At 55.3% G+C, this 27616-nt stretch overlaps 14 protein-coding genes across 14 annotated transcripts; 5 read left to right on the top strand and 9 right to left on the bottom strand.

Moving 5' to 3' along the window:
* Positions 1-11: 11 nt before the first annotated feature.
* BAUCODRAFT_29769 (uncharacterized protein) lies at positions 12-231 on the bottom strand. Its single transcript, XM_007674680.1, has one exon. The coding sequence runs from the start codon at positions 215-217 to the stop codon at positions 62-64; it is 156 nt and encodes a 51-aa protein (XP_007672870.1). The 5' UTR covers positions 218-231; the 3' UTR covers positions 12-61.
* A 2203-nt stretch (positions 232-2434) lies between these two features.
* On the top strand, positions 2435-4567 carry BAUCODRAFT_58822 (uncharacterized protein; the record flags this gene model as incomplete). The annotated part of the gene is made up of 2 exons (XM_007674874.1): positions 2435-4209; positions 4273-4567. Coding segments are annotated over 2 exons (2070 nt in total), but the record flags the coding sequence as incomplete, so codon positions are not given.
* Positions 4568-4970: 403 nt separating this feature from the next.
* On the bottom strand, positions 4971-5808 carry BAUCODRAFT_128267 (uncharacterized protein; the record flags this gene model as incomplete). The annotated part of the gene is made up of 3 exons (XM_007674966.1): positions 4971-5572; positions 5612-5727; positions 5788-5808. 3 exons carry the CDS (start codon positions 5806-5808, stop codon positions 5281-5283), a joined length of 429 nt encoding a protein of 142 aa, XP_007673156.1. The 3' UTR covers positions 4971-5280.
* A 645-nt stretch (positions 5809-6453) lies between these two features.
* BAUCODRAFT_144858 (uncharacterized protein) lies at positions 6454-8117 on the bottom strand (the record flags this gene model as incomplete). The annotated part of the gene is made up of 6 exons (XM_007674967.1): positions 6454-6727; positions 6783-7391; positions 7440-7513; positions 7574-7760; positions 7824-7831; positions 7893-8117. 6 exons carry the CDS (start codon positions 8115-8117, stop codon positions 6454-6456), a joined length of 1377 nt encoding a protein of 458 aa, XP_007673157.1.
* Positions 8118-9543: 1426 nt separating this feature from the next.
* BAUCODRAFT_63067 (uncharacterized protein) lies at positions 9544-10239 on the bottom strand (the record flags this gene model as incomplete). The annotated part of the gene is made up of 1 exon (XM_007674895.1): positions 9544-10239. One exon carries the CDS (start codon positions 10237-10239, stop codon positions 9544-9546), a length of 696 nt encoding a protein of 231 aa, XP_007673085.1.
* A 176-nt stretch (positions 10240-10415) lies between these two features.
* Positions 10416-15032, top strand: BAUCODRAFT_29774 (uncharacterized protein). Its single transcript, XM_007674681.1, has one exon. The coding sequence runs from the start codon at positions 10500-10502 to the stop codon at positions 14748-14750; it is 4251 nt and encodes a 1416-aa protein (XP_007672871.1). The 5' UTR covers positions 10416-10499; the 3' UTR covers positions 14751-15032.
* On the bottom strand, positions 14971-16358 carry BAUCODRAFT_336651 (uncharacterized protein). Its single transcript, XM_007674968.1, has one exon. The coding sequence runs from the start codon at positions 16075-16077 to the stop codon at positions 15190-15192; it is 888 nt and encodes a 295-aa protein (XP_007673158.1). The 5' UTR covers positions 16078-16358; the 3' UTR covers positions 14971-15189.
* A 167-nt stretch (positions 16359-16525) lies between these two features.
* BAUCODRAFT_119021 (uncharacterized protein) lies at positions 16526-16819 on the bottom strand (the record flags this gene model as incomplete). The annotated part of the gene is made up of 1 exon (XM_007674969.1): positions 16526-16819. The coding sequence occupies one exon, from the start codon at positions 16817-16819 to the stop codon at positions 16526-16528; it is 294 nt and encodes a 97-aa protein (XP_007673159.1).
* Positions 16820-17359: 540 nt separating this feature from the next.
* On the bottom strand, positions 17360-21716 carry BAUCODRAFT_29780 (glycosyltransferase family 1 protein). The gene is made up of 3 exons (XM_007674682.1): positions 20483-21716; positions 19786-20404; positions 17360-19704 (listed from the first exon to the last, which is right to left on the bottom strand). The coding sequence occupies exons 1-3, from the start codon at positions 21378-21380 to the stop codon at positions 17421-17423; spliced, it is 3801 nt and encodes a 1266-aa protein (XP_007672872.1). The 5' UTR covers positions 21381-21716; the 3' UTR covers positions 17360-17420.
* A 120-nt stretch (positions 21717-21836) lies between these two features.
* BAUCODRAFT_336769 (uncharacterized protein) lies at positions 21837-22948 on the top strand. Its single transcript, XM_007674970.1, has 2 exons — positions 21837-22846; positions 22905-22948. Exon 1 carries the CDS (start codon positions 21926-21928, stop codon positions 22556-22558), a length of 633 nt encoding a protein of 210 aa, XP_007673160.1. The 5' UTR covers positions 21837-21925; the 3' UTR covers positions 22559-22846; positions 22905-22948.
* On the bottom strand, positions 22940-23988 carry BAUCODRAFT_21244 (uncharacterized protein; the record flags this gene model as incomplete). The annotated part of the gene is made up of 5 exons (XM_007674663.1): positions 22940-23362; positions 23385-23410; positions 23468-23675; positions 23731-23862; positions 23977-23988. The coding sequence occupies 5 exons, from the start codon at positions 23986-23988 to the stop codon at positions 22940-22942; spliced, it is 801 nt and encodes a 266-aa protein (XP_007672853.1).
* A 17-nt stretch (positions 23989-24005) lies between these two features.
* On the bottom strand, positions 24006-24377 carry BAUCODRAFT_336808 (uncharacterized protein). Its single transcript, XM_007674971.1, has one exon. It carries the CDS (start codon positions 24282-24284, stop codon positions 24096-24098), a length of 189 nt encoding a protein of 62 aa, XP_007673161.1. The 5' UTR covers positions 24285-24377; the 3' UTR covers positions 24006-24095.
* A 108-nt stretch (positions 24378-24485) lies between these two features.
* BAUCODRAFT_144864 (uncharacterized protein) lies at positions 24486-26000 on the top strand (the record flags this gene model as incomplete). The annotated part of the gene is made up of 1 exon (XM_007674972.1): positions 24486-26000. The coding sequence occupies one exon, from the start codon at positions 24486-24488 to the stop codon at positions 25998-26000; it is 1515 nt and encodes a 504-aa protein (XP_007673162.1).
* A 1037-nt stretch (positions 26001-27037) lies between these two features.
* On the top strand, positions 27038-27509 carry BAUCODRAFT_144865 (uncharacterized protein; the record flags this gene model as incomplete). Its single annotated transcript, XM_007674973.1, has 3 exons — positions 27038-27154; positions 27233-27353; positions 27412-27509. The coding sequence occupies 3 exons, from the start codon at positions 27038-27040 to the stop codon at positions 27507-27509; spliced, it is 336 nt and encodes a 111-aa protein (XP_007673163.1).
* Positions 27510-27616: the final 107 nt, after the last annotated feature.

The following is a 27616-nucleotide window of genomic DNA, read 5'->3' on the forward strand; positions in this document are numbered from 1 at the left end:
AGGAAAGGTGAAGGCGCACATTTGCTGGTCGTCACGGTGTCGCCTTGTATGTAGTCTGTCGCTATGATATATGCTTCGCGGTTGCATCGTGTTCCGGCACGTCGTTTGACCAAATCAACGCGTTCGTCTCGTACACTTTGCTCGCAAACTCCGCCTTCATAGAATTATTCAAGCCGAGAGCGCGAATGAGAAGGACAAGGACAAGAGCAGAAGCCATTTCTGACTCGAGGCTCAACTGCTTGTATGGAAGACAATGCCCGACCTGTAGAACACGTAGTCGCCAGTATACCTACTAACGCTTGCGTTTCGAGACGTAGCTGAATAGTCGCCTCCCTGCAAGCTCACTTACTTGATCGGGCCAACAAGACGAGTCGAGCCTCTGTGTGCTTAAGCTCAACAGAGCCTGAACACTCTGCGAGAACCTCTACAACTGGCCCTCTTCGTGACTGTCGTCACCGCTATCGCACCTGTGGTCGCCGTCGACGAGCTAGCACCATCCGCGCAAGGATTCACCATCGGCACAGCGGACTTACAGTCCGTGTCTTCTGGTTCTGTACATTGTTGGGTCAGCATACCGATAGCAGGGCGATCCTAAAGATGAACAGACCCCGATACGTTGCGCAACAGCTGCCAAAGCACGCAATACCTATCGAGTCTGAGCAAGTCATACTGCGCTTGCGCTGCAAGAGACTTTGATGCCCGTTGCTGCAGGAGTCGTCTCGTTTGAAGACAATGGCGCAATCGTCGGGGGCTGGGGCTGCGGTGGCGATGGCCGCTGCGAGTATAGTACAGGTGAGGAAGCTCGTGAAGAATCTCATGCTCGCCCGAAGAGCTTAGGCTTGCGTGTTGTATTGATTCAAGATTTGTTCGGCGCAAAGATGCACACATGAAGGTTCTTCGCCTGCAGCCGTCCGCTGCGTTGCCCTTTGGCGTCATGCGAAGAACTCTGACCCCAAGGTGGCCTGTAGTAGATTGAGCCGCTTCCGTGGAGCAGTCTTCTGTGGCAATGCGCTGACTTGTCAAGTGTGTCTTAATTATGTAATCAGTGCTTTGAATCAAAGAGCTCTTGCGTTCTGGTGTGGAGGAAAGCCGAGAGATGGATTAGGAATGGCGAGGTCGCCGAATAGCTCTCGATTGATTGACGAGACCTAGTAGAATGGGCGGCGACACCCTGCACCTATGTTACTGTATCAGTGTAGCCTAAAACAAAAGCTGCTACCATGGCATCGTAACCAAAAGATAAAATATCCCAGACAGAAACCATTGTAGAGTCAGTGGGCATTTCAGTGAGCCGCCTGAACCACGCCCCTTATTGTCAAAATGCCAGCTTTTCGCGAACCACCCATCGAAAGCAAGAGTCGGCAACATATGATATATCTGTGGAGCACTCGGCCTCGGAAAATAATGAGCCGCCGGCGAAGGCTCGTCCACGTTGTGACATCGTCTAGTTCACGAACTCGCCTTGCAACGGAGGGTTCAAGGCTCGCTGGTTGCGTGGAGACGAAATAGTTGCAACGCAGGCGAACAGACGCACCAAGCACGAACACTCCCTACATCATCTAGTATGTTGATGTCGACGAGCGAGGTAGGCAGGATCGCTTCGTTGCTCTTCAACGTGCCGAGAATGGCGTCCGTAGTCATAGCGCAGTCATGTCTTAAGCAGTAGACCGGAGGCGACGTGTCCCAAGTAAGGCAGATGTGCTAAGAAGGGGAGGTGGATGACAGGCCAGCTCGCTTGTGGAAAAGGGATTGCCGATGTTTGTGTGGCGGGGCTGCTCGACTAAGCCGCGTGTGGGATCGCGGGCGCAGTCTTAACAGGGCACACCCGTTCCTTCCAAACTCGCGAAAGATGAAATATGGTCTCTGGCCCTTTGTGTGTGGTGTCCTCGCAGTGAGTGACGAACGTCAATGAGTGCACCCGCGTGAAGTCACGTTGCGACTCAAGCCTGAGGTGAAATCTGCTATCGGAGTCTTCAACGCCGCCACCGCGCGACGGCACATACAGCGACCGACTACCCGACCAGACCGACATCACCGACCGCTGGGTAGCATCGCCATGTCGCAGATCGACCCACGACTCAGTACGGGCTCGTTTGGAGGGCCAGCACCACCACCACCGACACCATACCGCCAGCAACATCCGCAAAAGGGAGGAGCACCGACGCCACATCCGCAACCTCCTTACTCCATCCCCACCGCCAGCCGAGCGGACAGTCTACGTTCAGACGCGCCGCAATACACGAACAGCCCGCAGCCATACTACCAATTCCCAACACCGAATACCGGCACGCCACAGCAGCCTCGAGCGCTGAGCATCGGCACTGCCAGCAATCAAGCCAGTCCTGAGCAGCAACAGCAGCATGGCGCTTACCAGGTGGGCGACGGCTGCAACAGTGCCAGCCCAAGTAACGCTGCTGCGGACCCCAATGACCCCAACGCGGACGACCCCAAGCGTCCACGTGCTTGCGAATCATGCCGCGGATTGAAGGTACGCTGCGATCAGGATCCTGCACATCCTGAGATTCCCTGTAAGCGCTGTGCCAAGGCAGGCCGACCATGCGTCATTACGCAACCGAGCCGGAAGAGGCAGAAGAAAGCGGACAGCCGCGTGGCAGAGCTGGAGAAGAAGATTGATGCGCTGAGTGCAGCGCTGCAGCAGCAGCAGCATCATGCGCCGTCGTACAACACGCCAACGGCAGAGATGATGCAAGCTCACGGGAGCTTGGCGCAACCGACGCCGCAGTACGGACTCGCTGCTGGGCCGGATATGCCGTCGAGGAAGCGGCAGCGGTTGGAGGATGCTGGTTATCCCACGCAGGAGCCAGATGGATTATACAATGGCCAGCCAACAACCTCAGGTCGCACTTCAGTAAACCCGGACGATGCGATGGGTCGACGCTTCGTTGATATCGTTAGTGCTTGGGCGCCGACTACGAACGCGAAGCAGTTTCTCTACCACACCACACCTGAAGAGTTTACTGACCGGATTAACGCTTTAATCTCGCCCGAGCAAGCCGCGGTGCTCTTCAAGCGATACACAGAAGAGCTAGCACCGCACTTGCCTGCCGTCGTCTTCCCGCCAACCATGACTGCGGACCAAGTATTCAAGGACAAGCCCATTCTGTACGTCTGCATTCTGTCCGCTGCCGCTTTCGGCACGCTCAACCCGGAGACTACACGCCAGTTGGTGCGAGAGGCTGTAGGCGCCATCGCAGACTGTGTCGTGCGCAATGGCGCCAAAAGCCTGGAGCTCATTCAAGGCATGCAAGTCGTGGCATTGTACTATAAGCCACCAGAGCGTGCCGAACAAACCAACTTCTACCAGATCATCCACATGGCCGCCGTCATGGCTCTTGACATTGGTCTGGGCAAGCGCTACAAGCCCGCCAAAGCACGCCGTGGCTTCGGCGGTCCGAACGCGCATTTCGCGCCTGGGCCTGGCAAGCGCGAGCCGCAGGACAGCGACACTTTGGAGGCTCGCCGAGCGTGGCTAACATGCTATTACCTCTGTGCCAGCGCTTCTATGGTCCTTCGTCGGCCGAACTTGGTGCGCTGGACAAACTATATGAGGGAGAGCCTCGATGTGCTGGAATCGCACCCAGATGCGTTGCCGAGCGACCGTCTCTTCTGCCAACACGTCAAAATCCAGCACATCTGCGAAGAAATCGGCCTGCAGTTCTTGATGGATGACTACACGGCCAACATATCTCTCACGGACCCGAAAGTCACTTATGCTTTGAAAGTGCTGGAGAATGATCTGAAAACGTGGAAAGAGAATATCCCACCGGAGTACCGCGATGACCCGGGGTTGCGCTTCTTCGAGCACGTGACTTCCCTTTACTTGCACGAGATTGCGCTGCACCTGAATCACAATGTCGAAGACTTTCGGATTCCATTTACAGAAGAGAGCTTGAAGTCCGTGAACAGCGTCTCTGACACGCCGCTAACCTCTAATCAAGTCGCTGCGCTCGAAGCCTGCCTGCAATCCGCTCATGGCATTCTGGAGACGATGCTTTCCTACTCCACCACGAAGATCAAGTCTCTGCCCGTCTTTCTATTTTTCGTGCGCTGCGTTTACGCCCTCGTCATCCTCATCAAGATGCACGTGGCAGTCTGCACGCCAGGTAGCGAGATGGGGAAGATGATGAAGCCGGGGGATCTGAAGGTTGAGTACTATATCGACCAGTTGCTGGCGACTTTTGGGTCTGCGTCGCGCCCCGGCATGGAGTTCAGTGGGCAGGGAGAGACCGGAGATGACGATGGAGGAATCAGGGCGCCGAGTGGGATGGGCAAAGGTCATCCGAAGGTGTTGAGGATTCTCGGACTCCTAAAAGAGTGGTTCGATCAGCATAAGAAGAATACGGAAGGCGGGGCTAACGGTCATCCGGGCAAGGCAAGGGCGAAGATTGATGGTGGAAGTGGTAGTGCTTATCAACAGACGCCATTGCAGATGCTAAGTCAGGTTGCTACTACAGGCACGCAGCAGCAGCAGCAGCAGCAAGCACAGCAGCAACAACATGGCCGACCGGATGAAGCGGGCGGTGATTCGAAAGACTGGTCTTTCAACCATCCGGGCGCATTCGACTACGGCCGGACTCCACATCCGCAACATCCGGATACCAAATTCCCGAAGTGGCAGCAGCAACAGCAGCAGCAGCAACAGCAGAATGCCGACATGTACCAGCAACAACTTCAGGTGGGCAGGGCTGACCAGATGGGTGGTAGCGGCATGCAACCTCCAGGCGGTGGCATGGGAGGCCTGGGTGGTATGGGTGGCCTCATCGATCCGATGAACCAGGATTATGGATGGGGTTCCGGCTTCGAGCAAGCCATGGATATTGCGTTGGGAGGAGTTGATGGGCTGCAGGGGAATAGTTTGGATGGCTGGTTCCTAGGTGATGGGATGGCGCCGTTTGGGTTCAATGGGGGTGATGGTGGCGGTGGAATGGGGGTTGGACAGTGGTGATGTGGTGGTGGAGATACGATGGAGTGTGTGCGGTGGATATTGAACGAACTCTTGTCACGTGCGATGGCTGGGGATGTGGGTCATTGGCCAACTGCCATGCTTGAAATGCGCTATGTTGGATGGCTTGATGCAGGTATGTAAAATATGCTAGAAAAGTCTTGTATGGTGTGTAGAGCAACGAATGCAACGTTGGCGGGTGCAGACTCTTGTAGCTGCAGATTGTGATACAAGCGTCAAGCGAGTGGCGTTCAGTATCCAAGAAGCCCACCCGGACACTTCACCAAGACTACCCACATGGCGTTTCTGACCTCGTATCAGATCAACCTCGCGGTCTGTAACTCACCCTCCACAAAAGCCACGCGTCCCGGGAGCTGGTCGAAACTGGGGTGGTCGACAAGCCTTACCTGCTCAATGGTCGAGTCAGCAGTATCATTGTCCTCCATCTTAACTTCCTTGTGCTGATTAGCTGCATTGGAACTTGCGGTCGGCGGCAACGCTCCTATGCCATTAGGACTCTGCTGAACACCTTCTGCAGGGTCGCAACATTGCCCAAGATCCACTGGCTGCACATGTGGTCCATTTGTACCACAGTCTGCTTCGGCAGAGCTAATGGTTGGGCAGAAAGAAGATTCATAAACATCTTACCTTGCGCTCGGATGCTTCAGCCTGATCTGCCGTGCCGGGAAACCTGCGTACAGGAAACTATGAGCGCGTCGAGATTGGTGGAGTGACATAATTGCGTGTGCTAGCAGGGTCGTCATCTGTTTACGAAGACATAATTTTTCTAGCTCTTCGCAATGGAGTCCAGTGGCTTATCTCACCGTCGAGTGTCCCAGTGTCATTTTGGCAGTGACGACTGATCTTACTAAATACCAGAAGTGGAAGATATATTGCCAGCTAAGGCGGTACCGCCAGTGTCCACTGCGAGTTCTCCGCAGAGCGCACGATCACCGACGCCGGCATTGCCAATCACGAGGACGATAAGGGAAGCCGTGGCGCCAGTGGGCGCTTTTACGTTGAGCGGAGCTGATGCACTGACGTTGGGTGTAGTTCCATGAGGTTGGTGGCAGCCATAATATGTTACTATATGGCTCTTCTGAACGAGTGAAGGTGAAATGAACTAAGGCATATTGGAACTTATGGATGCTTAACAGAAGCAGATAGACTCCTTGTTATGTGCATGTCTTCTGTTTGCCCATTGCCTACTGTCTTCGCACAAAGAGCTAACTCCTGTTAGGCAGGCTATTGAGTAGAGGCAAAAAGCCCACATATTAGTCACCTTAAACGACGATAGGGTCGATGGGTATCTGGATGTCGACAGACGGTGCAAGAGCTGGATGTCGATACATCCGCGCTGACGCTTCGCAACTACCTCGAGGTCAGACGTACTGTAGCAGTATATGGCTGCTGTCAAGTTTTCACGGCCTCACGCCAGCCTCGTTACAATAATTCTCTGACACGTGGAAGGACTCATGGTAGCGATAAAGCTATAGCCTAGCCTGGATCTTCTCCTGAGTATCACCAAGCGCGTAATCATTCCTGTTTGTCCGACTCCGCACCTTGTCCGCGTCCTGGACGATGGGATGCCTGGCCTCAGTCGCAGGGTTGTAGTCGAACTGTGAGGCTTTGATGATCTCTTCATCGGACAACTTGCGGTTGCTTTGACCATCGGCACGCTTATACACATTGACCACGACGGCACCTCCGAGACCTAGGTTATGTTGCAGGGCCACTTTGGCATCAACTAGACGGTTGTTCGCCCTGTGTCGCGTGATCAGCGTGATGAGAAGGAGTTCTGTAGCGTAGATTGACTGACCATCCGCGTAACTGCCAGCAAAGCTCAGCACACTGCGCCAGCCCAGTGGCACCAAGTGGGTGACCCTTCGAGATCAAGCCGCCGCTTGGGTTAATGATGGGACCTTTGCCACCGTACGTGATATCGCCTCGGCGCACCATCTCATGGGCCTTGCCCTGCTCACAGAAACCAAGGCCTTCAAGCAGGATGAGTTCGTTGGCGGAAAAGCAATCATGTAGCTCGCAAACTCCGACATCCTTCGGGCTGACGCCGGCTTCTTTGTAGGCGGTCTGCACAGCTCGCTTGGTCATGTCAAAGCCGACGAGGTCCATAGCGCTCTTGGAGAACAAAGCCGGAGTGTCAGTCATAAGCGCTTGGCCCGCTATGAGGACAGCCTGGCTGCGTAGGTGCGGTCGCGAGTCAAGGAAGCTTTGGGACACGATGACTGCCGCTCCTGCGCCGTCAGACGTGGGTGAACATTGTAGCTTCGTCAGGGGTGCGTGGATCATGGGTGATTTAATGATGTCCTGAAGACTGTAGTTCTGGCGGAACTGTGCGTATGGGTTGCGTTGGGAGTGTTCATGGCTGATGCGGGCGATCTCGGCGAAGTCTTCTGCACGGGCGCCATACCTGACGTCCATCAGCAATGAGACGAAACAGTGACGGGAACGAGCTCACTTCTCCATGTATTCCCGGCCTGCATTCGCGAAGTACTGTGCATTCCGTGGGCTGTCGAACTTTCCTCTTGTGTCCTAGAAGGGCGCCTGTCAGCAGGAGATGGAAAGTGACAGCGCCGATGGAGCCTTGCGGACCTCCATCATCTTAGTGCTCAAGCCCATCGGGCTCGGTCTATCGCTCCAGATGGATTTGATGCTCCCTGCACTCATTTGCTCGAAGCCGATGACAAGCACGCAGTCTGCAGCTCCGTTGCGGACGAGCGTTCTCGCCATATGCAAGCCTGTACTGCCCGTTGCACAGGCGTTGTTGGTGTTGTAGATGCTGGAAGCTGACGATCAGCGACATCGCCCAACGTCGACTTATGGTCATGGTATCGTAACTCACGGAATGCCCTGAGCATGCACATCAGCAACTTGCTCGATGAGTTGGACGTTAACGTTCTCGATCACATACGTTCATGCCAAATTGGTAGAATATCCTCTGCCCTGCCGTAGTGTCGCCGTAACAATAGCAAGCAACGCCCATCTCGACGTCGTCGTAGTTGATCTGAGCGTCAAGCATGGCCTTAACACCAGCTTCGAACCCGAGCTCTGGGTACTCTCGCATCCGCCTGGGCTTGATGAACGGCGTAAGTCCAACGCCGAGCACGTACGCGTCTGTCCTTTGTCTAGGTGCCATGATGGGCCACCCCTGTTAATACGGGACAGTTGCGCCGAAGTAACACAGTGGTCGATGCTACAACTTCCCGATCTTGCGTGTGAACTGAACAAACGCTTATTCCAACACTCTCCACTTCTAAGACCAGTCAGAGAATCACGGTATGCTATGGAGGAAAGATGGATGCTTGCGTGTTGGACAGGTCCGAATCGATGTTGACTCTGGAGTGACTTCGCCCCGCTTTAGGAAGCCGAGGTGTCCATTGATGGACTCCAACCTTGCGCAGCTCACCGTATGGTCTCAGGTATGAAGATTCGGCTACTCCATATTCAGTGGCAATGTCAATCCCCCTAATGGACACAGACTCGCTGTAGCACCGAAACCTCGAGCAATGGTTGAGGAATAAGCAGTAAGGAACCCCTGATAGCCATCATAGCACAAGCAATAGAAGTACCGGCAAAGCTTCCAGTGGCCTTTATGCATTTTTCCCTTCGTCTCCTTCTGACGTGCATGCCGCCCACGTCTCAACCATCGCTGGAAAAGGGTTCGTTGCACATGAGACCCCATTTGCATCCATCAGGTCCTCGACCCTGGCATATGCAGTTTTGCGTATTCGATCAACGCATTCAGCCCAGGCTGCACCGTACTCTATATCTTCGAAGTACACCTTGCGTATAAGCGTCAATTTACCGGTCACGGAGTCAATAACGCCTAGCGGGCCCATAATCTCATCCATCCCTACTGTGATCTCGTCACCCTCTCCCACCGCCAAGACCGTTTCCACGCCTACTACCACACTAAATACGGCGCACTCGAACTGCATTGTTGAGTCGACTTGCAGATCCTCAATCTTCAGCCCAGGCGCACGGGCTGCGACAGCCTCTGCGATCTCTGCTGGATCCTGAAGGACATCGCAAGTGTGTTGGTTCCACACGCCGCCTGTTTGCACCACAGCCTGGAGTAAGTCCGTTCATGGTCCCGCGGTGATATGTGGGGAGTCTTTGTAGTCAGAGTAGCGGAGTCGAAGGCGCTGGATCAGCGTGCCCTGTGTCCGCAACATGCCCTGGAGGTCTAGATGCTCCTCAGTAGGAACTACGTCCGGCTTTCGATAGAAGTCCAGGCCTGGAAAGCAAGCGTTGAGATTGGCTTGCGAGCCCAAGTTGGCAGCTTTCAAGCAATGCAGCAGATGCTGGGTTGACGTAAACTCACGCTCAACAATGGCCGGGCCCCAGTTCGGCAAGGGTCGGTGAAGCCAAGCTGGAGGCTCTGCTCTGTCGGTGTAGGTGATCCGATCATTATCTGCGTGGTCAAGACGTGCCAACCACGTTGTCGCGGAAAATGGGCTTGCCGAGACTCCATCGGCACAGCTCTCTGTCGCCCAAGGACCGGTGGCGACAAGCGGTGAACGATGCTTTGAAACAACCTCTATACTGCAAGTGGATTGTCGTCACCCCACCGCAGCGTCTGCCTCGCCCTCCTTGTCCTCCCCACCAAAAACATGCCTCCTCAGGAACTCCACATACCCCAGCTTCCTCCCCCTTGCAAAACTGACCGCGTCTTCCACCACACCCAACGCCAACCCGTACTTTGCGCCCATCTTCGCCGTCCTTACAGTCGTAGCCACCGGGAATCGATGCCAGGCACTGAACATTCCCGCCGTCCCCACGCCTGCCAGGATCGTACTCAAGACATCCCTGCTCATCCCTCCATCCTTACCGACCACCAAGCCTCTAACCGCATTGCGTCCCCAATCAACACACTCCTCCATGCCCACAAAGACCCCCACCCAGAGCCCCGTCTTCCCTCCCATTTTGCACCCTTCCACAATACCTCCCAGCGCCATGTTGTAGTTCTTACTCTTGTGGTATAGGTACCATCCCGCCTGATTGGTAGGAAAACGGTGCGCATTCTCCGCGCGGAAGCGGAGGCCGGAGGTCAGACTGCCCTGAGAGATGCCGAGGAAGAAGCCGGTGGTGAATGCGAGGGCCGTTGTGGCGGGGAGGCGAAGAGGGAAGGGGATGGAGAGGCGGGAGGAGGATTTGTAGGCGGCGTACTGTTCGGGGGTGAGTGGTGTTAAGCCATAACGTTCGTCCAAAGTTGGGGTGTCAGTGGCAGAGGAAGGGGGTGTGGAGGGTTGTGGCATCTCCACTGTGCCCATTCTGGCTTCCTACGCGGCCTGGAGGTCATGGGCGTGCCAGCAGCACTGCATTGGTTTTAGCGATGGAGGTGCGGCGAACTTCGGAGGTGTCACTACCGTGTCCAATGCATGCGCATCAATATTCATTGAGCTTCCATCAGAACCTCCATCAAAACGTCTCAAGCACTTCTATTCGCCTACATGTACAGTACAATAGCAACGTCTTCTGACATGAGCTCATGCTTCGAGGTGTACCGCATACTGCAATGCTTCCCGCCCGTTTCGTCCGCCACACTACCGCTTCCCCTTCGTACGTATGCCTTCACTGCCGTCTGCGCACCCAACGCCGCCACCGCCACGGACCCACCGCCTTCGACACCGAGCATACCATCGGCCCACACATATTTACGGATCAGAGCAGCTGGAATGAACTAGAAGAAGTCAGAGCGGGACAGAAAGACCGGTCCGGAGTGGAGGGAGAGAAGGTATGGGGGCATAGCGACGGCAGCGTGGACTTTGACGGGCACGTGATTTCTGCAGCGGAGTCTGGCGGCAGGGAGAATGGCTCTGATGCGGGAAGGGGGGTGGGCGACGGCGTTGGCCGGCCGCGGATCCGGTACCGGTGGGATAGAGCGCATACTGCGTTGGATGCGACCGTCAGAACACATTCTTCCGAGCACGTGCATTTGGACTCTGCACGCTCACAGACAAGTGCAAGTCGACAGGCTGGCGACGCTGTTCCAGAGGTTCAGACCGGTATCCTGCCCGTCGCGAGGAAAATCAAGAGTCATCGTCCGGTTATCAACATACGCAAGCAAAGGGTCAGGGACCCTCTAGGCCTTGAATCCGACGCGGAAACGTTGCCTACGGCCAACACGCTCAATAACCCACATCAGCGGGTTTTGTATGTCGGCAGCGACGAGCTGGGCGTCGAGGCGTCGACAAATGAGGGTGTGACGGTGAAGGTCACCGACGGCGGTGGTAAGCCCAGCAATGAGTGGGACAGGGTGAAGCTGATGTCTACCGACGAGGTGGAGGAGGGGTTCAATGGTGTGATTGCTAGGTCTGTCTCTGCTGCTGCCGCTGATGCGGCGACGAGGTTGGCAGAGTCAGATATATCGGTGACGGCGGTAGATGGACGACATCACGCTGCCCTTTCCGCCTTTGCGAGTGATGTACGCCGTCGGATGAATGTGCGCGAAAGACACGCGGAAACACTACTGCCCCCAGGGACCTTCGCCAATCTAACTGACAACACATCGAGTGCCTCCGAAAGCCGCCACCAAGTTTCTATATGGGAGCAGAAAGCGAGTAGCCGCCCATTGATCAGCAAGTACATTCACAAACAAGAAGACTTCAATCGAGCCACGCGAAGGCGTACGTACCATACTCGTGCTTGTCAATTGCAACAACAGGCTGCACTGGCTGGTTCCAGCGAGCCACCATCACCATTACTAACAACTTTCAACGGCAAGCGCTCGCAACAACAAACTTCTCTCTCACCTAAAAAGCGTGAGAGCCCCCGCGGAATCCGTGCGCAACTCCACCGCTGGCAAGAAGAACATGGCCACGAATTACTCCTGCAGGATCAAGCCGATCTTCCAGACGATCCAGATACGGGCGAAACAGCTAACAATCTCACCCGCCTTCCGGATCCGGCGAAGGCGCTCAGACGGAGTCAGGCGGAGCAGGAAGAAGACGAGCGCGAGGCCATGGCGCACTTCATGCAATCCACACCGCCCGATGAGCAAGGTGCGCCCGAGACCCACGTCAAGTTCTTGCGGATGGGAGACCTCGTTGAGCTTGAGCGGGTGCATTCGGACAGTCCGGGGACATTGGCTGTTTACGTCCGCTTAATCGGGCAAGTAGCCCAGTTCATAACCATGCATGGCAAGTGGATACATATGCTGGAGAAGCAGGTGCAGTACAGCATTCCTGGATGGGTATCTGAAGATATGGTGAAGCCAATTATACCCTATCTTCCTAAACCGGAAGAGGTTCAGGCGGATATAGAAGCTCTGATCGAGGAGGCGGGCATGAAGGACATGAGTGTGCCGAGACACGTCTCCGCGCCGCTGGTAAGCAAGATGGTGCAGTTCGATACAGAAGCCAAAGAAATCTACCGCAAGCACGCGAGTACGCTTGACAATGCCCACAACATCTTAGCTCACGAAACCGACCTGCGTTACGGCAGTCTAGTCTCAGCCGCGACAACACTTCTTCGCACGTCAGCGGACCAGCTGCCCGTTACGGCCCTCTTCGCCGTCCGCCAAGCCCTTAGTCGTGCAGGTTTCGCGTTCAATATCGATCGCCGCTCCCACCGTATCACTGGCTATTTGCAAATCCGATCGAAGGAGCAGTTCCGCATGGTGGAGAGCGTGAGGAGTTGGTTGCATGAATGGCAAGACGACCTCGCCACCACGTCCACCATGACCGAGCGTCAGAAGCGTGCTCACAGAACTAGACGGGGCGCCAGTTACGTCTATTCCTTCCTTGCAAAAGCGAGGGATATTGTGCAGGAGAGTAGGAAGGATAGGCAGCCTACGCCATACGGAAATGTGGGACCGAGTCAAATTCGCTTGCCCATTACGCCGGAGCAGGATTGTGTGAAAGTGAGGAGCGAGCAAGTCTTCACGGAAGCGGAGACAGAGTTGGTACGGTTCGTGGAGGCGTGGTGCATGAGTAATATGTTCCTCGGTCTGCCACGGCTGGAAGCGCTTCCGCCGCTGCTACTGCAGGCATTGGGACTGTATCCGGATTATGCCCTCAACCACAGCACGGGAACTACCTTTTTGCAAGAAATCGGCACGATCTTGCCGTATGAGAACCGCGTGAGATTTGACCCGCACTTGTTGCTGCCATCCAGTCAGCATAGCAAGCCGCTGCAGAATCTGATGCAGAGTCTGATGGATATGAGTAAGAAGAAGGTGGAGTTCAGGGATGCGATGGAAGGGTTGAGACACGACTGGGGAGATTTGCCGGTATACTGTATTGATGCGGCGAGTGCGCACGAAATCGATGATGGAATCAGTATTGAGCCTGCCGCTCTCTCTAATAGAGGCTTTGGTGGAGAGGTTACTGAGTGGTGGGTTCGCATTCACATTGCCAACCCGACGGCCTTCTTTGCGAGAGACCACCCGTTGGCGAAGATGGCGAGGCATATGGGCGAGAGTATTTATATGCCCGAGCGCGCATACATGATGTTGCCGCGGTGGACGACACAGGGGCACTTCTCTCTGGCCAAAAATAGGCCTTGTCTTACTTTCTCCGCGAGGATGGACGCAGACGGGCGGACGCTGGAGCGAGATATTCGGTCCGGAGTGATTCGGAACGTCATGCGACTGACGCCGGACGAGGTAGCGGAGTTACTGGATGTTGAAGGGAAGCGAGGCAAGACTGGGGAAGATGTTTTATTGACCGTGGGGGGTGAGCCGCCGCCTGAACGACCGCGGAGAAGCCAGGTGGGTGAGGTCAAGGCGAAGCAGGTAAAGGAGCTGGAGACGTTGTTGAGGTTGGCGGAAAAACGGCAGGAGATACGCAAGAAGGCCGGGGGACTTTTCTTCGACTTGCACGGGCCCGAGATCAACGTGTGGCAGAGCGCACAACCCGGTCTGGCTTGGGACCACCCCTTCCGGAAGGGTTGGCGAAGGGTGGAAGGCGATCCGGTTATCCAGATGCGTACAAGAGGGTTGACCAACTGGTTCGCGCCCGCCAATAACGCGATCGATACGCTTGTGCGGGAGATGATGCTGCTCGCCTGCGAAGTCTCGGCGCAATGGTGTGCGGAGCGGCAGATCCCTGGTATCTTCCGCGGTAGCGTGAAACGGCCTGGCAAGATGGACAGTGACGTGTTCTTCCGCTCTGTGCTCGCTCCTGCGGCGGCAAAGCACGGAGGAGAGTATCCAATGCACTTGGGTGTCAAGTATCTTGAGACGTTCGGGTCGACAGTGCTGAGTACGACGCCTTTCAAGCATCGCATTCTCGGCATGAACCATTACGGCAAAGTCACCAGTCCGCTACGCAGATACGGAGACATGATTGCGCACTGGCAGATCGAAGCGGCTCTTCGCGAAGAAGCGCGGCTAGGACGGTCTCTCATCACACCCTCCCCCACCCCAGTCGACCCCGAGTCCCGCGGCTTCCTCCCCTTCTCCAACAACGTCCTCAGCACCATCCTGGTCGGCCTCCAACCTCGCGAGTCCATCATATCCAAAGCGAAACACTACGCCGAAGCCTTTTGGCTCTGCCAATTACTGTTCCGTGCGCATCACTTCGGCGAGGTAAGATTGCCCTTTGAGAAGATACACGTGTGGCTGAGCGCCGCGAATGATGCAAGCTGGTTTCAATATGTGAGCTGTGTGATCGTGGAGTTGAATGTGCATGGAGTATTGAGGAGGGAGAGGGGGTTGGAGATGAAGTTGGGGGATGTGTGGGAGGCGGAGATTGAAGAGGTGGATGTCTTCCGGAGGGTAACCAAGTTGAGGCCTGTGAGGGTGGTCGAGAGGCCGGAGAACTGATGAGCATGGGCTTATAAGCCGGTGATTGCTACAGGCGGAGTGGAGACGAGATACAGTGTTGTAGGATACTAGGCCGCAGCCATGAACTATATTAGCACGTTGCCCAGAAGAGAGCGGTAAGGTAAAGTGCCTAGCGATGAGTGCATTCTAAGAGTGCCTGACGATTGGTCTGGATAGGTGCAGCCTTGGTGTGTCTAGAAATATGAGAAGCATCAGGCGAGGGATGAGTGAGAGTATCAGAAACTATTCATTTAGCCGAAACGTGGCCGAGATGCTCTTCGACCTGTGCAGTACGATGCTCCGCTCACTACCGCACAGACTTGAGTCTATTTTCTTCACATTGTGAACGATAACACCTTAATTCCTAAGTACAGTGTTGTCGCCGGCGCCTCAGTCGATGAAGGGTGTGGTAGGTGACGTGCATGAAATTGACGTACTATCACTTCAAGTGAGCCAACATGAAAGCGTACATATCCTCAAGCTCCACGCTCTCCTCCTTGTCAAATAGATGCTCAATACCGTGTAACCTCTCGTACTTTACTTCCGCTCCGGTCCCGACCATCACACCGACGACCTCGTCTGCCTGCTCAGTACCAACAGCCGAATCCGAGTCACCATGCACAACGTATGTCGGCGGCAAGCCGTGCGCTTGGATGTTCTTCGCGACCCTCCATTTGTCGCCCTCCTTGCCAGATGGAAAGCGTAACAACTTTGCCAAGTTTGCGGACATGAGCATATGCTGATAAGCTTGAGACCTGGCACTGTCCGGGGGATTATTTGCTACAACCGGGCCGTTAGGATCGATATATGGCTTCAGCTGTTCCATGTCCGGCCCCTTTCCACCCATGGCCGGTGGCTGAGGAACGGTAAAGAACAGGCCTAAAGGATCCGTGATAGGGTAGATAGGCAGAAGTACCTGTGGCTTGGGTTCCAGGTACAAGCCTGCCAGTAGAGCGAGATAGCCACCTGCCGAACTTCCGCTGACTGCGAGACGATCTGGGTTGACGACTCCGTCTCCGATTTGTTTAGCCAAGTTGTTGCGGATGAAGTGGACGCAGTCACGGACGTCCTCGTAGATCTCGGCGATTCCGACTTGAGGTGCTAGGCGATAATCAGCGGAGATGACGGCGATGTTGTATTTGTTGACCGCCCGGAGCATGTGAGGGGATACCGATGTGCGGATGCCTTGGAGCAGGCCGCCACCGTGAAACCAGAGGAGGCACGGGACATTCTTGGCATTATCGGGCAGATAAATTTCTAGCGGGACAGTCAATTCATTGATGGTCTTGTATACGATCGTCTGGCCTTTGGGTAGCGAAGATGCCATGGTAACTGAAGGTTCTTCGGGTTGGAAGCTGACCAGGTCTTCACCGAAGAAGTTTGGCAAGCCGATTCTCAAGGCTACGAGTTCGAGCGTAAGTGTACCTCACAGTGCGGTGATACGACTTGGCGCTGCTTTGTTGCCGGTCGTATTGCCAGCTCGCATCCGATGGCTGTTGGAGCGATACCGGCCAATGTGTGACGTCATCTCGCAGACGAAGCTCGAATTAGAACAGTCGCAGTATGTATGGCTGCTCTGATAATTGGACGGAACGAATTGTTGCAGTAGGGCTGAGGAGCGCAGATGTGCAGTAAAGCAAGAGCCGCTGTTTGTTTCGATGCCACCGGGCCTTGCGCCGAACAGTTGTCGGCGTGCAACGCTCCATCGCTCGCCTTAAGTCCAGAATACTGAATGGAAGAGCACTCTGATCAAGCGATGGCGTGTAAATTGGTGCTCATCCAGAGCTCACGGGCGGAATGATGGCCACCTCGTCACCGTCATGGATAAGCATTCCAGCCTCACCCTTCCCGGCCTCCTCGCCAACGTCAACATAGTCAAGGTTGACGGTCAGCGCGCTGGAGTCGAGCACTTTAGCCTTGATTCCGGAGTACTTGGTCTCCAACATGTCGTAGAGCTGAGCGACCTTGACTGGTGCTGGGAAGAAGTCGTACTGTTTCCGGGTAAATGAGGTGGCAGCGGCGAAGTAGAGAAGCGTGAAGTGGCCTTGTGGCGCTCTTGGAATGGACATCGCGACCGCTTGTCTTCTGTTAGCTTTTCGAAGGGCATATGCAGGGGCTTGAGTATGATGTTCGGGTGGTAGTTTTTCAGAGTGTAAACAGAGTTTGTTTCCACAGAAGCGATTGCTTTCGGGTAATACATGCTATGTTGGTAAACATCATAGTATTGTTGGAAGGTATCAACGAGACAGAGCGCGCACACCTTAAATCATTCCTAGCGCCTCGAAGGCGACTTTGGCAGCTATACGCTTTCGCGAACACGGCGGATGTTGTCGTTGAGGCGTTCAGTCGTTGACCCCTCGGTCTCAGGCCGTTTCAAAAGGCCAGCCGGATCCTATACGAAGGCTAGATGGCGCGTGGTGCTCGTCAAAGTTAGATACCGCCGAAGAGATTTGGCTTGGGATCGACGGGCGCTTGAAGTTGGCCAGCTGGAGTTGAAGGATTCAAGGTCGCGCAACACCTTGATGCCTTAGGCTCATGCCTCCGGTTCTGGTCCGCGCGGTGCGAGCGAGGTTGCTAGACGCCAACCGCGGGCGGGAGTAATAAGCATCGTGTGAGATCTTCGTAGAGTCTACTGCTGATCTAGAGAGTCTATTTCTATCAATCATGAAATCACATCCTCGAAGCCTCCCCACCATGAACCTCCGCATCCTGTCCATGTCCTTGCATGCTCAACTCCAACGCCTTCTGCAAGTCCTCATCCTCGGTAGGCTCTGTTGTTGTGGCACGGCTTTTGCGTTTGTGTTGATGAGACGCTTCCAGGAGGCTTTGCTTCTTGACATACTCCATCACGATATCTTCTTCCATCTTCTCCTGTGCCGTCTTCTCACCTTCCTGTCCCTGTCGTTGCGCCTCGAACTCACTTTGCGTGGTACCCGCAAGATGTCCTGAATCGTACGCGGGCGGTCGCTGGACGCCTGTTGACCCACTGGCCGTAGCCGCCGCTGTGCCGGGTCGTTCGACCGCGTGCTCGTATTCTGAGTCCTCACCTTCCTCATTTGTAAGACTGATCTGCGACTCCCATTCACTGGAGTCCAAGGCTTCGCTTGAGGATCTCTGATTTTCCGCATGGCTGGGAGCCATCGTTTCGCGCACAGTCCCTTGAGCGGCTTCAGGATCTGACGCTGCCTGCCGTTGGCGTTGAAGCTGAGACACGTTTTCCCGGATCGCTCTGAACACATTGGCGTCCTCCGCCTCTTCTGCGCCATCAGGTGACATGCCCTGGAATGAAGAGCGGATGGGCTCGTTGGCTTCGAATGCTCCCAATGAACCCTGGGCTGCTGTAGCGGCAGGGCGCAAGGAGGATCCAGAGAAGTCCGTGGTGGGCATAGCATTTCCGTAGCCTCCGGCCACAGCATCGGTACTGTTGGGTGGCTGAGTGGCACTCGCAGGTCGTCCGTCTTGCTGGCGGGTCGCATCGTTTGCAAGGTTCCTCCTTCGCTGTGCTTCCAGCGCATCCACCATCATCTTCTCGTTATTGTGGCTTTTCTTCAGATACTTTTGAATCAGCCTCCACCTCTCAATGACATCTTCCCTTTCCCTTTCTCCGCTTTGCAACCACTCCTCATACCCCTGCGCCGCCCTGGACGCAGCAACGTAGCTCTGCACACTCTTCCCAAACGACTTCTGCACCTCCTTATGAATCCCTTTCATCGTATGCCCTAGAACTCCAAACATCGCTGCGCCAGGCTTCGCAACGAGTCCTCCGATTCCCTTTCCGACTCCTTTCAACAAGCCGCTGACACCTTCCTTCTGCATACCGTTCATGGGCTGTGTAACCAATCCAGTTATGCCATCGTAAAAGCCAAAGCCAAATTCTCGTCCTACTGCGACAAGGCCTGACTTCAAACCGGTGACCCGCTCTTGAGGGCGTACGGTATCGTCTCCCCAGAGCTTGGGAACGTTGTGGAAGCCTTTGGTGAAGCTTACCGAGAGATCCATAGGTGACTGCACGAGCGCTTTGGCGAAACGGCCAACGCCTTTGCTCGTATGGACGCCTGTGTGGCGCAGCATGTCGCGGTCCAGGCCGGCGGCGGACTCGACTCGACTGCGGACGCCATCTCGGGCGACGCCGCGGGGTCTACGACTCAACTCATGTTGCAACGTGTTGACCTGAGAGCCTGGTGGGGTATTCGAGGTGGGCGAAGACAGAACGGAGAGGTCGGAAAGGCTCAATCCACTCGCAGTCGATTCTTGCCTATCCAAGCTCGGCCGACCTCGTCCAGACGAAGTCGGAGCAGTCGATCCTTCCGGTACATCTATGGACAAGGTTTCCTTCGACATGGTAGCTGCTGGAACTGATGTCTGGGACTGGTCAGGAACAGATCGAGAGGTCGATGGAGTCTGCAGAGCTTTGAACGTCTCCGAAGGCACCTCCGCCAACCCCATCGCCATACCCCCGAATGCTCCGAGAGCCGCGGTGAAGCCTCCAGATATCGGATCAACCGGACCTTCGTCGATACTCCATTCTCGTGCTCTAAAGAGCTTCAGGTCGTGAAAGTCCAACAAATTCGCATTCGCCAGGGTACAAGCCGCAAAAGCGCTCAACCTCACCTTGGTTCTCTTGATACGCCACACAGCGGGCCGAGACGGTGCAAGGGTGCAACGGAGTCGGTCCACGTTGAGGTGTTGATGGAATAGCTGAGCACCGGTCTCGCTACCTCGCTCTGCGGCGATCTTGCTTGCAAGTTCTTGAGCGCGTGCCAGGCTTTCGGGCCTCAAGCAGAAGGTAATAGCATCGGCTAGCTTGTCCGAAGTGAGTCGTTTGTGTGGGATCGGCTGAGGGCCCGCGCCTGCTCTTGCAATTACGCCGCCCCAGAACGGCTGGTCCCCGAAGAACGGGACGATCACAGTCGGCCGGCCGGCGGTTATGCCTGCTGCTGTAGTTCCTGCGCCTCTGAACGAGCAATGAGTAGAGAGGTCAGCGAAGTTATCTGGCTCGTCGGCGGGCGCAACGGCTTGCGCCAAGAACACTTACCCGTGATGTACCACGCAAGACACATGTTTGAAAAGCCAGTCATGCGGCACGTTGCCAAGCATGAAGACGCCGTCAGGTGCAGTTCGTGAGAGTTCATCTGCGCCTAGGCCGCCCCATCCCTGGGAAAGCAGTACACGTTGTCCGGTCTTCCGCACAGCCTGGAAGATAAGCTCCGTCAGCGCATTGGGATTTTCCAAGACGATGCTCCCGAACCCTATATACACAGGCGGTGGGCCATTATTGAGGAAAGCCTGAAGTTCAGGGGCTGGAGTATATTCATCAGAGGCCAGCTTGTAATACCCAGAGATGGAGACATGGGCACCCCAATCATTCGGTTTAGGTATCAGGGCTGGAGACCAGCAGTAAGTATGAGGAACCCTAAGCCGCTGAAGCATCCCAGGGCCGGAAAAGACACTCACGGGATCCAGACGGAGGCATTTGTTGCGAAAACGGTTAATAACATCACCTAGACCTTGCCATGTGAGGAGTTCGATCATAGCATAGCTGATGAAGTTAGTGAGTTGGGGGTCGGCATTCGAGGACTGAATGTTCGCTAGCGGATGAGGAAAAGCCTGGGTGGGAGAGTATGGCATGGTAAACATGATATGGAGCGGGATACCTACACACGAGTAGTGTAACAGTCAGCGATGTCTCACATGCAGCAAGAAAAGCACTGCGTGCCCTCGAACACACGCACCCAGCTTCTCTGCGCAATGGATGTGAGCAAAGCTTGGAGGGTTGGCAATGATGCAGTCAGCAACAAAGGGTCTTGCTGTGGATTCAGAGCCGGAGTCGTAACCAGAAACCTCGGAGATGTCATCGCCGGTGGCATGGATTCTCGTTCCGTCACCGGCTTCGTAACATGATCGCCAGCAGCCTTGAAGATACTCGCCGACATCCCGTCTTCGCGCACGTACGTCTCCATTTGATAAGCTGCGGAAACTCGGTATCAGGCCAGGGTTGTTGACCATGAAGGCCATTAATCGGGAAGGGTCGCCGCCGATACTGAAGAACTCCAGACCATTCTCCTCCACAAAGTCCTTGAACACAGGATGTGTCGCCAGCCGCACACGATGGCCGTAGGTCTCCCTCAAGACCTTTCCCAAAGCGACAAAGGGCTGAACGTCTCCACGCGAGCCCACGACCTGGATGACGATGTTCAAGGCCGGAGGTGGAGAAGTGTCAGTCGCCTCCTCCAAACCATGCGTGGAAGGGCGGTGATCGCCAGTCTCTTGGGTGGTCTGCTGTGCCTGTTGACGCAGAACCGGGGTGAACACCTGGGACAAACGCCGGTTAAATTGATTAATGCGGATGTTGACACGGCCATCGTCCGTGACACGGGCACTCGTGCCCCAGCCGTCCTTCTCATTGTGAATCTCGCCGTAGACGCCGCCGTAGTAGGCAGGAGGGGCCTCGTCGTCCTCCACCGCATCGGGGGTGACAAGATCGGCTTCTTGCAGTAGGGCCTCCGGTCTTCTTGGTTGTGCGGGATCATCCTGAGCGGCAGCAGCAGCTTGTGCTTGATCAAGGATAGATTGCCGTACGTCCGCCTCCGAGGTGGGTCGCAATTGTCCTGAGGGAGGCTTGGTGGCCATGATGTGACTTGGCAAAGGGCGCCTCGATTGATGCCAGGCGATTGGAGATGAATTAGTACGAGGAAAATAGGGACAGCAGAGTGTTCAAACGTGTGGTGCCAAGCAGTACGATGAGACAGAGACGCGATCGATACCCATGGCTACGCGACTCAATGCGCCTACATAACAGTGTCGAGGCAGCGATATTCAGGTCCAGGCAGCTCCTTTGCGCGTCAAGAGTGGCTGCGCCCTCAACCAAAGCCTTACATACGTATACGTCTTGCCACGCGTTATGCGAAACACGCGCCATAGAGGCGAACAACATGCGATACAGTGAGCGTTACATGTATGTGTTGTGCTTGATGGGCAGGCGTCACAGTGGACAGACCGAGGACACCTCCATCCACGTCAGACGTTTGCCCCGTCAGTGAAGATGCGCCTAAGGCTCCAATGCTGGTGCCTTACGGTTCCCTTCCTCAATTGTACATGGTCAACACAGCCTCTGCATTCTACATTCGCTGCACGTTGAAACGCACGCACTTCAATGTGAGGCAAGACAAAGCACGATGACGCCGGCCGTCGTTCCCACCGCCTCAACGTGGGTGCTCCGCTTCAAGCACAACCGCACCACCCTCTTCCTCCACTGTGACCCACTGCAGAAGCTCTCGTCAATCCGCGCTGAGCTACTGAAGGCCATCCAACAGACCAGCCCGGACGGCAAGCTCAATGGGCATGCTATACCAGACCATGCATCAGACATCTTGCTAGCAAGACCAGTGGACATCAACGACCTCACTCTAGGCTGGGAAGCAATCGACACAGGCCACAGTGAGGATGGAATGCTCGAGGACAAGAAGGGCAAGGGCAAGGCTACCGCAAGTGCTGGTCGAGGCAAGCTCAGTAAAGATGCAGGAACGGACTGTCCGCAGGGCGTGGGATTGAAGGACGGCGGGGTGGTGGCCTTCAGGTTCCGGTTGGATGCAGATGCTTCGAATTTGAACATGGACGAGGGCATCGACATTGAGGAGGATGAGAAGCTGGTTAGCGGTATGCTTGCTGGTGAGTCTATGGCTGAGAAGTGGGATGTAGTGGTGCCGACCATGGAGGAGACGTATGGGGATGACGAGATGGCAGAGGCGGCGGAGACGGATGTGATGGGTACGGGTGGGAAGAATGCAAGCGGGCGAGGCGAGCGCTGAGTATAGCGCTGATGGCGGGTTCGACAACGTTTGTCTAATTAAGCCGCAATGACCTCATTGGACGGTGCAACAGAGTCGCCACAGCTTTGGGGAGCAACTGGAGCTCTCAGACGATCACTAAGAGATTGTACGACCGAGTTCTAGTGATGACAGAGCATGTGGCACGGCGAAGCGGCTTACTGTTCAGCATCCCGTACTTAGCCTCTGCTTGTACGTGAACTTCCTGGGCGTCGGTCGAGACGCCACAGTTCTCGCGGTGACCTCCCACAAACCACCACTTCTCTGCTTGTAAGCCTTCGCCCAATGATTGAGAGATATGTGTTGCGCTGACTATGTGTGGAGGCAGGCATGGCTGCCAATAATGCTCCAGGTTGACCAATCCTAAAGTTGTGCGAGACACGGCATGTTGGATGGCATACAGGCGCACTTGGTGTTACTGCTCCGGGCAGCTATCCCAGGACCAACAACATCTGCAAGGCCTACACTCTGAGAAGTGAGTGGATGGTCCTTCTCCGCGAGTACCAGATGTAGTCGAGCATCAGAATGCTCAGATGCAAGCGGCTTCGCACTTTTGCAACCATCTGGACAACGAATGCCACAACTGAGAATCTCAAACGGTGACCTCGTAGCATACGGAGTACAGGCATCGCTACTTTGACGATGTTGCTTGCTCCATACGCCAACCGCTTGCCACTGCCAGAAAGGATCGCAGTGTTTGACAATGCGCAAACAGCATGCGAGCGGCACGCTCAAAGCGAACTCTACTGCACCACTTGCTTCATCCTTAGGTTCTGCTTCAGTTCGCTGTTCTCTTATACTAACATACCATCGCGAGACATGCAGCAGCCATGACTGTGCACATCTCCATACATCCGCTCCAAAGAAAACCAGAGCCATCGGCCAACTTACTGAACCACTTACGCCAAGCCAAACAAGTCGAAAGGCTCATCAAGCTTCTAATCAAGATCAACCAAGGCAAAAAGCTTCCAGCAATACCGGACACGCGCGTCGTGCACCACCGCCACCACCACATATGCCGCTCCACACCATAACCTACACCTGCGGTCACAGCCGGCAGATCATGGGCCGCGAATGCACCTGCTTCTACGATCAAATCCTACGCATTAACGATCCATACTGGCACAGCACAACAGCCACGCAGCCGTACTTACCGTTCGAATACGACACGTGCCGTCACAATCGGACTTACCGTCGGCGGTATGCTTGTGCACCATGCAGAAGGATAACGAGGTGCCAGGCGCCTGAGCAGATGACGCAGGAGTGGGTATACCCCCCAGAGTGGGCTGCAGGTGGCAGTACAGCAGGAGGCGGGAGGAGGAGAAGTCGATGGAGGTGATGTGAAGGACAGGCCGTAATTGAACCGCGTGGGGCCTAGAGTTTTGGCCCCCACAACTTACGTGGACACCCATCCTCCAGCATCTCTTCTCTCATGGTCTCTATCGATGCGGCACTGGCTTATGTGTTACCTGCAGTGCGAGTACTGACATTGCACGATGCCGGTATGCAATGTAGACAGTCACGCTAGTGGAAGCAGTGGAACGACGCCCGTGAGGCCATTGTTCGCGACAGCATGAAGTCGTTGCTCGCACGGAGTCGGAGCAACTCGCTCGCTCGATGACGACCTGAGCCTCTTCATCATACCGCCGTAGTGGATAACAAAGGTGGGTAAATTGTTGTATTTTGAACCGGACTCTGTTGGCCCCATACCAATTGTGAAGCCTCCCTCAAGCTCTTCTGTCCACACAAGTGTACCTCAAACTCGCGACCTTGCTCACCCTGCGATACCTGCGAAACTCATGGTGTCTTCGGTGGGTGGAGACAGACCTTTGATCGTACACCTTGCCACAGAGGCGTACAAAGGCGTACCTCGTCGGAGCCTCCGTAAGGCCACATGAACGTTCTCACGATGCTTCATACCTACAATTACGCCGCCCTCGCGACGTTCCTCACATGGGTCGTGTGGCGGTGGTATACCAACCCTCTCCGCAAGTTTCCCGGCCCATCCATTACGGTCTGGACAGATGCCTGGCGTTTCCTCGATGCCGTGACCGGAGCCCATCGCGCCACGACGCAGATAGAGCTCCACAAGCAATACGGCGACGTCGTCCGTCTCGGACCCACAAACCTGAGCTTCAGCCACCCGGATGCAATTCGAGACATCTATGGCGTCGACAAACCTTTCCCCAAATCCGGCTACTACTGGGCGGCGGCTGCTGTGCAGAAAGGCGTACCGAGTCCCTCCCTGTTCTCTTCGCTCGATGCGACCTGGCATGACAACCTTCGGCGAGCCGTCAACCCTGCCTTCACCTTGAGCGCTCTGAGGCAATACGAGCCTTTCGTCAACAACACTATCGCGAGCTTGTTCAGCCAACTGAACACGCGCTTCGCAGATAAACCTGGGAAAGACGGCATTGTGGATCTGGCGCGCTGGATGCATTGGTACGCCTTTGATGTCGTCGGTGAAATTACGTACGGCGCACCCATCGGGTTTCTCGAAACTGCTTCGGACGTTGACGGTATCATCGCCAAGGCGCACTGGTACCTCTGCTACGCGCACTGCGTCGGTCAATGGCCGTGGTTGGACGGCTGGCTACTCAAGAACCCGGTGTTACTGTGGTTCAACAGGCAAGGCTACTTCAACGCACGACCGAACCCCGTTGTAGCGTTCGCCGGCAAGCGGCAGGAAGGCCGTGCAAACGGTGACCGAGGCTCGCACGATGATGACCAGGTGGATCTGATCGATAAGTTCCTCCAGGCGAAGGAGTCGCATCCGGAGACCGTTTCCGATCGTATGGTGCTGGGTATGGGCATCAGCATGGTTCTTGCTGGCTCGGAGTCAACGGGGGTGACGTTAACAGCGCTCCTCTACTATGTTCTCAAGTCTCCTCCCATTTACCAGAAACTGCAAGCCGAGATCGACACCGCCTTCCCCGACCATGAGCCCGGTACAGCCGTTTCCCTTGCCGAAGCGCAAAAGCTACCCTACCTCGACGCCTGCATCAAAGAAGCCTTCCGCGCCCACCCCGCCGCTCGCTTCGGCGGCGAGCGAGTCGTTCCACCCACTGGCGCCGTCATTGCCGGCCATAAGATACCTGGCGGGACAACCGTAGCCGTCAATGCATGGAACATGCATCGCCGCACAGACGTCTATGGCGAAGACGTGGAAACGTACAGGCCTGAGCGGTGGCTAGAGCGCGACGAGGCGCAAGTGGCGGAGATGAATCGACTGTTGACACAGTTTGGACACGGAAGGTTCAGTTGTATTGGCAAGAACATTAGTTTGTTGGAGATGTATAAGGTTGTGCCGAGTTTGTTGAGGTCGTTCAGATGGACTCTTGCAGAACCAGAGAGGCAGTGGAGGTTCGAAAGCGGAAGTTTTGCGAATGTGAGTGGAGTTGGTGTGCGGGTGGAGAGAAGATAGTCGGAGTAGCTTGCCATGTTGACTTGACTGTAACTGCGCTACGCCCGCATCGTGACGACCGAAAAGTACCAACGGGTGGTCCTTCTGGCGATAACAGCCGGCAGAGTAAGCGGCCTGAGCATCGCCAGTATGTTATGGAGAACGTCAACATTCATGTACCCTTGTTAGTCTTGGGTACCAGCTCAGCTGGGGTAGGCACAGCGAGGGATGAACGCAATGACGACCACCTGTCTTTGGTTTGGAAGGTCAGCCAATTCTCCTTCAGTCACAACTCGTCGTATGTGCGTGTAGTCATGGGTATAGATTTCGCATGATTCGTGCATGTTCTGCCAATCATCTTCGGTCCAGACACAGAGGTGGAAACTACATAAGGCGTACATAGTGGCGCGAGTTAGTCTATCTACGTTGCCGTAGGATGGTATTACCGACTGTCACTCGAGAGGACAACAACAAGCCTGCCAACCCCAATTCGAGCAGATTGCGGAAGATCTGGTAGTGGTGTCTCGTTGCACACCAGAGGCCTAGTCTCGAAGGACGAGATAGAGAGCGCCTAGTAATCGACGTCTTCCACATCAGCAAGCGCATCATCAATGTTATCGGGCTATGGAGTGGCGTTTGGCGTTGAAACATGTCCAGATCTTGGCAAATGCCCGTCTTTGTGGAGCAGCAGCAGCAGCAGCGGCGTCAGCGGACCATCGCGCAACACAACTACGTGCTTCTGATGCAGAGATGTGGAAGGAAACGGGACAGAATAAGAGAAAGCACATACATGTGGTATAGCGGACAGCGCTTCAGCTTCGAGGGGCGTGTGAGGTGATGACGCAAGCGTCCCAAGAAAAGCCCAGCTGACCAAGTTTTGGTTGCTCCAATGCACTCGACCTGCTTCGAAGGCGAGCCGATTCTTGTGATAAAAAATGAACACAGTCCTGCACTACAAAAGCGTGTCGAAGCGCAGAGGAAGGAGCGTGTAACGCAGGAACGAAACAAGAGATCAAAACTCATACTTACCACACGTGACTCCCAATCCAAGTTCCACCATGTCCTCCTCCTCCGCCATGACTAAGAAAGGGGGCTCGCAAGAAGTAGACAAATCATCTCCTCCCCAGCAAAGCGCAACAGAAGTGCAAGAACACAGCGCCAAAGCGGACGCAAGCGTAAGAAACTCCAACAACCAACCTGTGCCCAACCTTCCAACACACGCAGAAGAGTTGACGATCATCCCTTTCGTATAGGCAGGCCTGAATCTGAACATCTTCGGCGCCCTCTCCGGCGCGTTCGGCAGCAAAAGTGAGAAGGAGACGGCAGCTGACGGAAGCTCGGTTGAGCAGCGTGAGGAGCGGGCGAAGGTGAAGGGTAAGCCCATTTTTCCTGTTCCCCGCGCCACGATCTGTGTACTGACGTGCATGATAAGGCGCCGGAGCGGGCGATTTGGACGCGCGAGGGGCTGCTAGTGCGGAGGAGAAGGGGCGGGAGATGCGGCGGGTGGCGGTTAAGGGAGGGGAGGTGTGAGTGGTGAGATTTGTTGAAAATCCTTGGCGCGAAGATGAGGTGTGAACGAAGTCGTTCACATCATGGCAGCGGTTGACGACGCCATGCACAGCCCAGTATAGAATGCG

Source organism: Baudoinia panamericana (genome assembly GCF_000338955.1).
Source record: "Baudoinia panamericana UAMH 10762 unplaced genomic scaffold BAUCOscaffold_2, whole genome shotgun sequence".
Classification (NCBI taxonomy): Eukaryota; Fungi; Ascomycota; class Dothideomycetes; order Mycosphaerellales; family Teratosphaeriaceae; genus Baudoinia; species Baudoinia panamericana.